The sequence below is a fragment of the Mchenga conophoros genome, linkage group LG1 (assembly GCF_057382185.1).
Source record: "Mchenga conophoros isolate Kocher_MC1m ecotype Shallow Benthic linkage group LG1, M_conophoros_male_GT1.1, whole genome shotgun sequence".
Lineage (NCBI taxonomy): Eukaryota > Metazoa > Chordata > Actinopteri > Cichliformes > Cichlidae > Mchenga > Mchenga conophoros.
Window position 1 is genome coordinate 22,910,087 of NC_140526.1, and position 14,594 is coordinate 22,924,680.

General features: G+C 40.1%; 1 protein-coding gene across 14 annotated transcripts in view; it reads left to right on the plus strand.

Moving 5' to 3' along the window:
- Window positions 1-14,594, plus strand: part of tjp1a (tight junction protein 1a) — a 104,707-nt gene that overhangs the window by 62,187 nt on the left and 27,926 nt on the right. For all 14 annotated transcript variants that reach the window (XM_085270338.1, XM_085270347.1, XM_085270391.1 and 11 more), the window contains one exon: window positions 13,730-13,786. In XM_085270338.1, coding sequence (XP_085126464.1) covers window positions 13,730-13,786 — 57 coding nt within the window. The remainder of the gene's footprint in view (window positions 1-13,729; window positions 13,787-14,594) is intronic.

A 14,594-nucleotide genomic window follows, 5' to 3' on the forward strand; every position in this document is an offset into this window, starting at 1 on the left:
TAGTTTTGAATCCTTTATCTTCCTCTCTGTCTCTATATCTGTTCCTCAGCTTTAGTGTAAAATAGATGGGGCCTGTAAACTGTATTGTTCAGTGTTTGGGGAACTGCTGTCATACTAGTAAATTTTTAAACCTGATATTTGTTGCTTTAAAAGATAGTTTGCTTAAGGTGGTAAGGTTAAAACATTGTGCATCCTCTGCTTTTTCTGTTAAATTGGCAGTCAACTGTGTTTAGGTAGCACAATTGAGCCTCCATTTTTCTGGGACACTTCAAACCTGGTGGCAGGCAGAATTACAGAGTAAACATGGGACATACACGGAACCTAAACATTGTTCTGTAGCCTTTGTAGCATGTCATTTTCATAACGGAAACAACTTGGTGAACCTGCAATCTCTAACTCACTCTCTAATGTCTCTAGGTTGTAGTTGTAATAGTGGGACTATAGTGTTTCCCTTGGTTAGGTTCTTGTACATGTGCACGTCCACATGCATGCTGTCCTGAATGAATGATTAAAAAAAGTTTTGACTCTTCAAATATTTGAATTCCCTAGTTCCCTTTTTGAGTTTAAACAAAGTAAAAAGGAGCCAATACATTCTGCTGCCTCTCTAGTGTGTCTCCTATGCTGCTGACAGACTCCACCAACTTGCAGCTGGCTAGTCAAGTTCTCGTTCTGCTCTGTAACCACAGCTCGCAATAGATCTCCAGTGCAGAATCAGTTCCACCATTGCCAGCTGAGTTAGTGAATCTGATTGCAGAATGAGATCCTCTCTGAAGCAGCGAAGCAGGTGATTGCAAATGTAAAAAAATCAAAGAAAGAGATGCGTTAGAGGTAGCTGGTTTGCAGTGTTTGAAATTAAAAATAAGAGCAAGGGATTTGTTTGCTAGTAAACTGATTGCATATGGAAACGTATAAACAAAGATAAAAATAACAAATGCTTAGTGAGTCACCAGGTGTTTCTCCACCTTGGTAATCCATCAAAGTGTGAGAAGCATAATTTGTTTCCTCAGAAAGTCAATCAAGAACTAAAATATTCATTATTCTACAGGTTCTCCAAAAACATAATCCACCATTTTATTCATTGATCATCTTGTAATTGTCACATTCCTGCTGTATTATAACATTAATTATGTAAGATTCTTGGTCAAATTTAAAAAAAAGAAAGAAAAGCTTTTAAGGCGCTTGACTTAAAAACTCAAATGAAATGGATTCTTTTCATCACTGGAGTAATATGTACAGCTAAGCTCCCACACATTCTGCGTGCTGATAACCATGTATCATGCTTGGGTAGGACTGAAATTAAACAGGACTGTGCTTACTTGTTGTATTTGCCCTCTCAGATGCTTTAGCTTCATGTGCTCATGCATAGCAGTTGTACTGCTATGACAAGACATTTGCAGTGCTTACACACCAGATCATCGATGGTTATCTGCATGAATCACTGTAACACAAGGGATAAGGACGCACTGATTATGACATTTTGGGGGGGGGGGATTTTATCGCTGTCATTTTTTTCACCGCAGTTTATCAATATATATCGCAAGCTTCAAGGTTCATTTTTACTGCTGTTATGTGCAGAGAGGAGGTTAATTTTGGTTTAAGTATTCTTTATTTTTAGTCAGATGAAGATAAATACACTGTAGACAAAATACAATGTACAAACTTGTACATTTACTCAATTGTGGTCACCCTTTACTCCAAAGCAAAACAAAAATACATTTTTTAAAAAGATGCAAGAAGTGCAGTAGTGTCTCAGTGCTGTCTGACAGAAATGTTTATGGCCAGGTTGGTAATGAGGGCCAGTTACGTAAATCACAGAGTTAAATCTAATATTTTTGACTGTGCTTTTACAGTGAAGTTTTTGTCATAAGGTATGGTATGGAAGAAGAAAGAGTCTGAGACTGTATGGTTTTGCATTGTGTGTAATCTAAAGTATGGCGCTGCTTCACATGACTTGTGGTGTTACCTGCCTTCGACACAGTCCTGTCTGCTTCTATTTCGGACTTTAAATAGCCCAAATTTCTCCCTTTTATCTTGCTAACACCCCCAAACACTGGTGTGTATGGCTGCGGTAGTTCAAATGTTAGCATATGTGCTGCACAACACTTTGTGCTTTGTGTGTCAGCCTAACCTGACGTGGCTCATACTCTATTCCAGTCACACGATTGGTTCAGTGTGGCCTTTTCTCATTGTCATTGGCCGTTCGTGTTGTTTGTCGAAACACGGAAGGAATGAGTTCTGCCAACTTTATATTGACCAGCTGTGTTTATGGCTTTATTGCCAAAGCCCCAAATGATGCAATTTTGTTTCCCTTTGTTTTTATTTGTGTGTGTTGTTATTTCTTCCCTTTTTTGTGGGGGTCAGGAAAACAGTGAAATGATTCAATAAAATAAAATAATCAAATATATTGTAAGATAACAAAAAAAATCAATTGAAATCAATTGAAAAGTGAAAAAAAAATCTTTTTTTGTACATGTGAATGTCTCATTTTTAGCAAGCAATACAAAGATTCATAGATTCAGATAATATTAATAATAGTTAAATGACCTACACCTTTTGGTTACTGCACGTTCTACATTACTGAATAGTGAGGTAAGCCTTTATTACTCATTTGCGTATTCTAATTAGATGAATTCCAAAGATAATCTTCCTTCAATATTTCTTCTTGTTGTCTTGGAGTAGTTTTGGGTGTTGTTGTCTTTCTGTAGTTGTACATCTTTGTAAAGAATGCTCTGACCCCTCCCGATCTACCATCACTTTGTGGAACGGTAATTGTGTTGCCAGTTTAGTTCTGGGAAAATTTGTGCTCAATGGTAACTCATTAATTCACTATAGATTCTGGCCCACAACATGCCTATTGTAGCAAAGTCCTCAGAAAGCTTGGGAATGCCATTGAGTGGGTTGGGCCTCTCGTTTTATGGCACCATGTGACAACTATGAGTTGTGGTTTCTGAGTTGCGTAGTTTGGGAATGTTGTGCAATGTGAAAGGCATCGTGTTTATACTTCTGTGGATTACTAAATTCTGCTCTTATCTTCGTAAGCTCACAAACTCTCTGTACAGTAGTTTTTGCTGCTTGGACTAATTTTGCCACTCCTGGAGTGACACGAGTACAGCGGAAAGAGGCATTGCTGAGTCACACCTGTGTTTAATGTGTGCATACGCATGTACAGTGACTTCCAGCCGCAGTGTGAAGCAGAAACCATAATTTACATAAATGAAGAATGCCAGTGTTTTGTCAATGTTTAGTGTGTAACACGGACACGCTTTGAACTCTGCTGCTTGGCTTTGCCATAAAACAACCTGCTGTGTGTCAAATGAAATGGTTAGGCTCTCCATGAATATGTTTCATATTGATACTTATTTTAACATAATCTTAGTGTTGATTTAAACGCCAGGAAAAGGCATACCACAAGCAGTGACAGCTTGGCTAACTACTTGTATAAATGCTCAGTTTACCCTTTGCACACAGTGTTTGCATAAAGTCCCACAAGCATAATAGTTAATATAGTAAAAAACATTTAAACGTTCATATCTATTTTTTTTGAGCAATTTTAAATACAAAATGAAAATGTATAAATGGTTTGCCGTTGCCCTAACATTGCACCTGACATCCTGATGCTCCCACTATAATCTTCCTTCTTTGAACAGCTTTTTATTTCCTGACAATGCGTGTCTGTTTCCCATCATACCCGATGAGCTAATCAAAATCTTAACTTTAATATAAATCAATTGTCAGTGTCAATCCACTGCTTTCCATTTGACTCTCCCATCTCAACAGCTGAGAGTTGTAACTAAGCCTTGGGCTGAGTGCCTGTCAAATGGTTGTATTTCACTCCTTTGTCAGGCACAAACCGCACAACACAGCCGGGGAAGTTTCTGGCAAGCTAGCAAGACACAAACAAGCTGAGAGATGCACAACAGTGTTACCAAGATACACAGACTAGAGAAGGATGCCCTCCGTGCTAGTACATCAACTTAGCATTACAGTTATTTGCTGATCTCAAATTTGGGGAGGAGAAAATTTGGGATAATGGTGTAATTGCTATTCACTCTGTATTTGTTTTTCTGCTTTCGAAACCAGAATGACAGTCTTTGTTTAATCCGCTTATCAAGTTGCTAGTAGCACATTATAGACTGAGGGGATGTGGCTGCGCAGCCATACATGGTACATAAAGATGGACTGTGATCCCACCCACTGGTTTTTAAAGTCCTGTTTTGGAGCTGAGTTGAGCCTTTGCATGGTTGTCATCTTGGTGTTTTAAACCTGGATTTGACAAGTGAGGGGTGACTCTGACAGTGAAATTGCACATTCATTGACTAATTAAAATCACGTTCATGTCATCAGCCTGAAAAAAATCATTTTCTGAAACTTCATGTAACCATAACTTAAACGTACATCTGTTATACTGTCTATGCAACCAGGTCTGCACGCATTTGCACAGAAAAGTTGTTTCTCTGGGTGGGGGAGGGTGCGCTTTTTTTGTATCGCAATTGAAAAAAAAAAAAGATGTGACACTCAGAGCAAGCTGCCAAACATTAAGTATATTCAAGATATTGCCCATGCTTACTTTGATGCCCAAAATGTAACTGAGATTCTTGTTTAAATTTGTATATATATACATATTATAGGTCAATTCTCTTGTTGAACTTGTGGTTTCTTTTCATTGGTTATTAATTAAATTATTAAGAGTAATTTAGATTTTATTACCCCTGAAGTACTGAATTTATCACACCTCTGAGCTAACATGTATCACAGTAAATGGCAGCACATGTCTTCAGGTGAATAGACGATCACTTATATTGAAAGCCACTGTGGGTTATTGTCATTTTTCACCGAAATCTGAATCTGATGTATTTTGTTTCCCTCATATTAAGTCACCTCAGTCCCGTTCACATTACACTCACATTTTCACTTGTGCTGATCTGTGCCAGAGTTTTCATTTTGTGCTCACTGAGTGTTAAAAGGAAAAGGAAAAAGGAGCGAGAATGAAGCAGAGAGGGCGGTTATGGCAGAAAGCTGCAGAGCCTAATGTGAGGGAAACCATTTGGAATGAGAAATGAGCTGAGTGAGAGCCTCGTCTCCTTATCTGTGCATTCCTGTAATGTGTGCATGTGTGGGAAGGGAGGGGTAGGGTGGGAAAACTGATTGTTGTGTGTTCGGTTATTGGCTGAATTCAGAGTTTCAAGTGCTGGATCTGGTTATCATTCCAGTGCTTTGGCTGACAGTTTGTTTCCACCGACACAAAAATAAAGCACAGTAGTGGATGTTTGTGTTCTCTGGATACAGTTCACAGTGGCAAAACAAAGGTTTCACCTCCTGTATGTGTCCTTATGGCACTGAGGATACCATGCTTTATCTCCACTGAAAATATAGATACCTGCATATAGTTTAATGTGATAAACCAAAGACTTCTGATAAACTCACTGTTAAAAAGAAAGAGGTTGACTCGTGAAGCGATTTCCTCTCAAGATGTCAAAGAAATTTGAACCCTTTCTCATGTATAGTTTGACGTTTAGTAGAATAGTTGAATACAGCCTCTAAAGCATGTTCATGCATTGGATTTATGTTCATTGGTACATTCCACACCCATCTGCACACAGAAAAAGAGAACAAAAGAAACTAAAACTGCTCGTTTAAGCAAAACATTGCCCACTCCTTGGATAAAAATCACCAAAGTATAAACTGCTGTCAATGAGGCTGTTTGAAATTTTTAAATATCTAAGAAACTCGCAGCCTAAACTAAACTTAAAATGGAAAGTCAGAATCACAGCAGAAGTTACTGTTGTCCTCTATGACCTCAGCACTTCCTGTCTCCCTAGGCAGAGAACAATTAGTGTGGTTGGGCTGAGATGACTTTGCTGCTGGATAAGCTGCACATGAGATGTTAGCCTAGCCTAGCCTAGCCTAGCTGTGTGTTTGGGTCAGTTGATAGCAGTGAACAGCCCACTGCACACCAGCTCTGTGGAGCTGCAGTGTGGTCAGTGACAATAAGAGGAGCCTGCACCTGACACAGAGCCTCTAATGAAGCAACAACATCACTGCATTCATTGCATTGAGATCTAGATACAAATATAAGCTGCAAATGGACATTATGCTTAAAAAAGATCAATGCAGTCACCAGTATAATCTGGTTAAACGCTAAGAGCTTCTGTATAAATGATCTAGATGAGCAATTTCTTTACAGAGGCTGTAACGCAATTAACTGACAAGATATTCTCTCAAAATCGAATTCAGAATCAGATTTAGTTCAAGCTTTGACTGGTCGTTTCCTAGTTGGCCGACATCCTCAGGGCTAAGACACGGTTGTTTGCATGTATGTTCTGCTTCTTTCATTTGAGTCTTAGCAGTTCTGCAGTTTACTGTAAGAGCCATTCTTGCTGACAAGAGGTGTTATCCATCCATCCATCCATCCATCCTGTTCTGTCTGCTCTCATGAGACGGCAGCGGTAGACTTCATAGAGAAGCGTGGCTCAGATTAACGTTTTAATCCAAAAGCCTGGATTATAGGTTTTGTATTTTATTCCTACCCTCACCATTCTAGCACTGAGTCTGTCAGATCATTTTAGTCAGAGGTGTGTGCGTGTGTGTGCGTGAATGGTTTTATTTTTTGTGACTGTGTATCTTGAGTGTTGCTTTAAGGAGAGTCCTGATGGGGAGTTTTTCCCCTCTCTCTCCAAGGAGCTGTGTGACAGAGTAGAGCTGCTATTTGAAACTAATTATCTCAAGCATATTTGAACATGTCAGCACAACCGTACATCATTGCTGACTGAGGCTCTGCATCATTGTCATCGCCGTCATTGTCATCTGCCTATTGGCTACAAGCGCTCGTCCGCGCGCCCTCTCTCCTCCCATCATAGTAACGACCTGCCTTTAAATTTGCTGCTGCTGAATTCATCTGTTTACCGCTGAAGGTGACGGGAGTCATTTTCTTGCGGTTGTTGTTAAATGTGTTCTTCGTGGAGCTGCACAGTAGACATTAATCTGAAAGACAGGATGTAAAAGCATACCACTAAGGCTTACACATCGCATTTGTTTGCTGTTGAGTGCATGCCCTCCGGAAAGAGCGTGTGTGTCTCTAATTAAGTGTTGTTTGAGTGTACTGCTGCCTCACTCTTTCCTTTGGGTCTATTAAGACGGGAGATATGGTTTCCATGGATATAAATGCCCCAGTAAAGGACTGAGTTTTTTTTTAGTAAAGGGTAGTGATACTGTCAGAGTCACCAGTCTATTCATCTTAATATCATTCTCTATTGTACCTGATGCATTGATGAATTGGTTGAACATTGGTATCAGCCTATGATCAAATAAAGATGACAGATGGTAATTGCTAGCAGCTGATTTTTATCTGTTGTGTTGTATATTTAAAAAGAGACGCTATGCACAGAATAGTTTTTAATAGTTTGCACAGAGATTTCTCTGGAAGCTGGAGCTATTTCCTGCAAACAGGAAATGGAGTGTTTTCCTGTGGGTGCTGTGGCTGTGCTTGCCTACATCCTGCCTCAGGCTATCAGAGAGGAGCAGGCACAGTGACCTAAACCTTTGCAGGAATTTGCTTCACACTTGTCGGCATCTCGACACTGGCTTTCGCTTGCCTGCAGTTCAGTATTTCTCTCTGTGCCGCTGAATAACTTAATGTGAATAATGAGTGGCTCTCACTCTGTGGCAGAAAGGTCAGTGCTGACCAAATCTTTCATCTTTTCTTCTTTACTCATCCCACATTTTCACCCCGTGGGTTGCTGTCAAAAACGGCACCTTGGACTTTGATATGCCTTCTTTATAAAGCATTCCTGTGCTTCAAATGAAGGGAGGTGGTGAGTAATGGGTTGCTGGAGAACAGTTTCATTGGTAAAAACTGATAAAGAGCTTGTGTTGTTCTCCTTGAAAACCTCCCCTTAGCCCATGGCATTACTCATAAGATGACCTCATGGTCACCTTCTGCTTTGTCAGGATCCTTTCATGCTAATAACTGGATTAAGTGAGTAAAGGTGATAGATAATTAAGCCTGTGTTGTATATGTTGTTGTTTTTTCTTACTATTTTGTAGTCAGTGCCACCACCTGGGGGTATGAGACCAAGTTTTTGCATTAGTGGATGTTTCCAGATGAATGCTTGAATTTGTTTGCACAGAATAAATGGGTGTGTAGTACACATATTTTTAATGCGCTGACATTGTGCACACAGTTTGTGTAGATTATCTGTAAACGTGCACACATTTGAAGACTACAGGAACTGAAATGCACATGATGAAAACTTCCACGCATGCTCTGGACACTATTTATCATTTCTCTCTGCAGCAGGTTATTATTGTCCTTTTCATCATTCATTTCATTCCAGTCGGTTCATCAGTATGACCCAAAGAACCGGATTAGTCTATGTCTTTGAAGAGCCTGAGTGAGCTGTTATCATCTGTACTGGACTGCGTGTTGTGGTGAGCCAGGCAGGGCCAAGTAAGTCTGGCTGTAGCTTGAACAAAGAGGCCCTGTAGTGTTAGATCATGGCTGGTGGGTGTGTGTTTGTCCGTGTGTACGGACAAGTACACATGTGTGTAGTTTGATGGCTGCTCTTTGTTTCTCAGCCCTAGGCCTCACTGGCCAGGGCTCAAGCCTGACTAATATGGCTGTATAAATACACTAGGCTGCCGTCAGTTTGTGCAACATCAAGCGCGCCATTGTTTCACACAGCTCTGCGACTTCAGAGATAATCCTCATCGTTTGTTCCCGTGTGTATTTTTAATATTGTTTTGCTCCAGAAAACGAGACACACTTGTGTTCATATTTGTTTTGGCCCCACGTGTTCGCTGATCTTTTTTGCATGATCGAGAACATTACTGTAATAAAACATGAGCTCACCGAATTACCTTTTGACACTGAGCTTGGGTTTGATAAAATCTTTTCCACACAGAAAATTCCCGTCTGTGTTTATTTGTTCTACACAAAATGAGAGCACACTTGCCTCCTGTATCCAAAGACCAATTAATTAGCACTTTTGAGCCTGTGTTTGTTATTCTTTTGATGTCTCTTAATAGATCCTTTGTTTTAAATATGCTAGTTATTTTCCTCATGGAGTGCTTTCATTTACCCTTATCCCAGTTTTCCTTAAGCTTCACTGCTGCCTGCTTTCCATCCTACTTATATCTCAGACTCAATCAGCAAGGCTGTTAATCGGGACTTCATATTACAGTGTTTAATTACCGCAGTAATCTCATCTGAGAGGCCTAGCTGTAGTTCCAATAGGGTAAAAGTTAGAAGTAGACTAAGAGGATGACACAGTCTCTCTTCTTGACCATCTTTAATGTAAACTTTGTGTTTATAATAAACACAGTATTTCTTATGTGGCATATGTCACTAGGGAACCTCCTTTTAGTCTTAGAAACATCAGTAAAGACAGTGTTGTTACACTTAAATCCAAATTAAGTAGTACGGTCAATTAATTTTAAAAAACATTTTCAGGCGTTATGATGTGATTGGAGGTTCAGCTGACATCTTACACATGTGCAGTTCAATCGAAAAGCACGCTTTCTCTCATACCGCCTCCACTCAATAAGTTAATTAAATCCAGGCCATTATCTGTAAGTTTCCCATTTTTCTTATGAGTCTTGTAATTAACCTATTGCCCCTCATGGCTCATACACTCAGTATTAACTGTACGCCCTCCCTAGCACGGCTTGACATCATCGTGTGAGCGCTGTAGGTTTGGACGTGTGGGATGCTTCAATGTTCAAAGCACTTAGTTTTGATGGAGCAAAATGAGTTTCATCCCATTTCTTTTTGTTTTCTGAACACATTCAGCTCAGTGTTGTGCGCATGTGCGTGAGTGTGTGTGTGCGAGTGTGTGTGTGTGTGTGTGCGTGAGGAACAAACGGGAACTCTTCTCTCAGCAATCACATGCCTATGGTTTAATGTACAATATTATGACTGTCAATGCTAGGGCTGAACGATTATGGAAAATAATCTAATTGCGATTTTTTTGCCCCAATATTGCGATTGCGATGCGATTATTTTTTAAGGTCTTTGTCTTCTGTATTATTAAACAAAGACAAGCAATACATCATATAGTATGGCCAATACTATATTACATTAATTTTAAACTGTTCTTTCCTGGAAGACAGACCTCTGTTATGATGACATGAGGTGATGCATGAATTGATGACTGACATTTTTATTTAACTTCTTCAATCACAACAGTATATTTGAACATACACAATAGTTTATTTTTAGCTTACAAACATCTGAGCATAAAGTGCTGGCAAGGAACCCTGGTGTAAACATTAAAATGAAAGTCAGTACAATGTGCAGATTGCAGAAATATACATAAAAAAAATCAGTGGCTTTACCACACTCAGTTTTTCGACATCTGTGAACTACTAGACAGTCATTCAATTAAAAAATAATATTAAATAAATAAAACTAATAAATAAAAAATACACACATCTTACTGATCTCTGCAGTCAGTAACATTACACATAAAGTGCAAACATAATAGCAATTGTATAAACACACACACAAACACGCCTTTAAAATTTAAAGGCGTGAAATTGGACGGTCTAGCCTTCTGAATCAGAAGGCTAGTTCTGATTAGCGTCACCGCTGTCTCGGTGGAGTTTAATAAACTCGGCCGTCTGCTTCTTGCTATCTAAAATATAACCAGACACTGGTGTAAATTCTCGACTGTCTCATACTTCTGTTTAATAAGTTTTCTGTTTGACGTTTAGTCAGCTGTGTGAAAACCAAGGAGGAACCCACCCGGGGGATTAATAAAGTTTTATTTTATTTAATCTAATAACTTTAATCTCAGCCAAACCGATTTACTCACGAACAAACAAAACACTGAAAAAAGCCCAACAATAACATTTTTAGGTTGTCTAAGTGACTTATATATTACGTTTAACCCGAGCAGCGAAACTCCGCGGTGATCTGAAAATGATGTGCCGGGAGTTGTGCCGTTCTCGGCCGCATCAGTAACCCTCGAGCTCCCGGCTAGCTGTCGAGCTGGTGGGTAGCAGACGCCTCTGAAAACGTCGAAGCACTTTTGCAAATATGGGATATCTTGATAAACCGAGCAGATATTTGATGTTTACACAACTACTTTCTCGCCTGAAAATATGTTAAAAGTTTATTTTGTGACCCAGAAAGATTAGTATGAGTAATTTTAAAACTTAGTAGTGGCCGCCATTGTTGGAAACTGGAGTTTGGCTGGGCCGCGCTATGAATTCTGGGATATGGTAGTAATTTGGACAGCCTTCGGCGCGTTGCTGTGACGTAATCGGTCTACAAATGCGGCCTCAGGAGGATGCAGCCCATGAATTTGGACATGTCCAGAGTATAATCGCAGCCTTTGCGGTTAGAAAATTGCACTTGATCATGTCGCGATATTATCGCAAATGCGATATATCGTTCAGCCCTAGTCAATGCCATTGAATCTATATGCAGCCAGCAGTCACACCCTCCTGCTGCTCCTCTCTCTCCCTGCCTATCAGTGCAACCCACAGTTAAAAAAACAAGGCTGCCTGACCGCCTGGTCATATGACCCCAGCACATTGTTGTTTTTTTATAGTGTAGCCCCACTCTGCCTGTCTGCCTGGACGGTTGGCTGAATGAATGGATGAACGGATGGACGGATATGTCACAAAAAACTTTACAGGAATGGATGTGTTTAGGAATGTCATTGGGGGTGCTTTAGTTAAATGGGTCAGGTCCCCACACACTATAGAAGTGTTTCTGTGGGAATCATACTGGCTGACAGGAGGGGAAGGAGGGATTTTGGGGGGTGGTAATAGGGGGATGCCCAAGCCCTCCGCTCCAATTATGGACATAAATAACATACACACAGAGCTTCAATGGAAATTGGGATCAAGGGGTTAACTGTATTCTAAAGATTCAAGCCAAGTAATTCATTGGCATCGAGTTCAGAGGAGTAAATGGAAATGACTGACCACAAACCCAGTAATAGCAGCAGAGGCTAGTGATTACAGAAACACCCTGCTATTATTTTAAGTACTTAAACATGCAATTTTTACACATTTAGTTGGAGTTGTTTATCAGTAAGATTAATCAGCAAATATTCTGCACGCGTAAAAATGTTCAGGCTTGCTAGAAGCCTGAGCCCAAATATAACTTTTGGTTATTTGAAAGGCTCTTCTGGTCTCCTCCTTTTACCAGGTTGATTCTTTTCATTTGATTTCAGCAAATGAAGGTATCTAGGATCTTGCATCCATCTTCTGGTTTCTTCGTGTTTAGCTACACTATTATGTGAGACATGTCAGCAAACACCAGACACTGACTGTTGGTCACATGCAGTTGGCACCTCCTGTAAGCTGTATATTTAGGATAAGGGACGGTGATGACAGTAATGACCATGATGATGTCGAAGATGATGGGTGAGATGGTTTGAGGATTAGGTGATAATGAAGGGGTGCTGCAGTGGGATTATCACGATGACAGGGTGGACAGATGACATGGTGTGTTGTTTTTTTTTGGTTTTGTTTTTTTAAGGAAGATTAAAGAAGGTGTAGTAAATAAGCACCCTTCAACATGCAGTGGTGTGGGTTGAGTGGTTTTTTTTGCTGTTTACTTTCACAGTGGACTGTACTGAGCACTCTGCCACAGACAGCTGTACCATCACTCCCTGCAGGCAGGCAGGCAGACATGACAGCAGTGTTGCTTCATCAGCTGGAGGAAGGCTGTAATTTAAAACTAGATCCATAGCATTGTGGGAGTTTAAATAAACAGTGATGTTTGATAAACAAACTGAAGACTATCTGTTTGACCCAATAATAGCAGGAATGTTGCAAGCTAATATTTTATTAGTTCAAAGGCATTATTTATCCCATTATTCGTGTGGATATTTCATATGAAACATTGTAAAAGTAAAAGAAAAGCCTGTATTTAAAGGGGGAAAAGAGGGGGAAAATGATGATATAACTTTCTAAGTAAAGGCAGAATGTGCCTGCCTGGAATCAGTTTAATCCAACACAGCAGCACAAATGAGCAGCTAAATATCTTGGTTGTTTTGGCTCTCCGAGTTAACCCAGCCAGGAATAATATAGGAATGCTCACTCAATCTTTGAGGCCTCAGTTAGTCTCTGCCAGCGCTTTACTCATGCTACTGTCATTCATAATCTTTTCACATGCAGACTTTTGGTACTCCAGGACGTAGTCATGCAAATAAGCAAGAGAGGTTACCTTGCTGGTAACCAAACAACCACGCCGTCTACTGAAAGGGAACAGAATATGGAAATGTTATTTGTAGCTGCAGTTTAGCCCTGTATAGTTGTATATTTAAAATCCATTAGATGTTGTCATTAGTTTATCTGAGTGAGATAATGTCAGAAATCTAAAGGAAGCCACATAGATGATGATGTGCATACTTAAGACTGATCACTTTTTTGTGTGTTGAACTGAAGTAATAAAAGGTCTTTTTGTTTGGCATTGTGCGTGTTTGCTGATCAGTCAAAGGGCTTTTACACTATAGGCCACATTCACCCATTTGCACACATTTTCATGCAGTTTTTATCTGTTTTGCACAAACTCGTGCATTGATGGATGCGTCAGGGTCAGTTTGAGGTTTCCTTTTTTTTTTTTCCCCCCCCCCAAAAGATGCTTTCACAGTAGCTAGCGATTTATAGAAATATGTTTGTTTTTTTAATTTATCAATTTGCATTTGAGTGTACACATGTAACTCACTAAAAAACTGCAGGACTGATCCTTTCTCTCTCATCTCTTGCTTTGCAGAGTGCGGCGATGGAGGAAACCGTCATATGGGAACAGCACACAGTTACCCTTCACAGGGTAAGTGTTTACAGTTCTTTAATCCACTCTTCCCTTTCTCCTCTTTTGTCATTCTCCCTCTCTGCCTGTCTCTGACACCCAGATCCTGTAGTATGTCTTCTGTGTTTTTCACTTTTCCCTCCCTGCTGCTTTCTGTCCTCTGCCTGTCCATGTCTGTTTCTCTCTGCTGAGTCGCCCAGCTGTAGCTGCAGGATGTGCGGTAGTGAAACAATAGTCAAGGAATCCAGATGGCAGGAAACAAAGCAAAGGAAGACAAAAATCAGCATCCACTTCCTTGCTACTTCATTTCACTTCCTTCCTGCTGGCGATATGCTCTTCTCTTTAACACAGCACTAGAGAGCCTTTTTGTATGTGCTTTTTGTCCTGTAATTATGCTCAATTGCACCACCTAACCTCTGCAGCTATTGTCAGATTGATGAATCACTGACTCGCCACTCTGGTCCAATTCACATCGTCAGGCTAACTGTCAAGCTATCAAAGAGATAGAAGAGTGTACTCTCTGTAGGCTTAATGTCTGAATGTACTTTGCTTTGAGACCTGAAACTCTTGTTAGTTGATACTGTTGTGTCGTGAGATTGTCTTGAGCACCTGTCTAGACTGCCCTGCTTGCTGTAATCTAATTAGTGGTGGCTTTATTGAGACTGAAGGAGTGGCCCAGTGCAATCTGTGGTTCTCAGCTTTGCAGTTCTCCTGTATTGTTGTGGTTGTAAGATTAGCTGTTTGCATCACATATCAAGATCTGTTGATGTGAAGGCAGGAACAGAGCTCTATGCTACAGTTTTTGCAGATAATTGTCTGAAGATCGGCT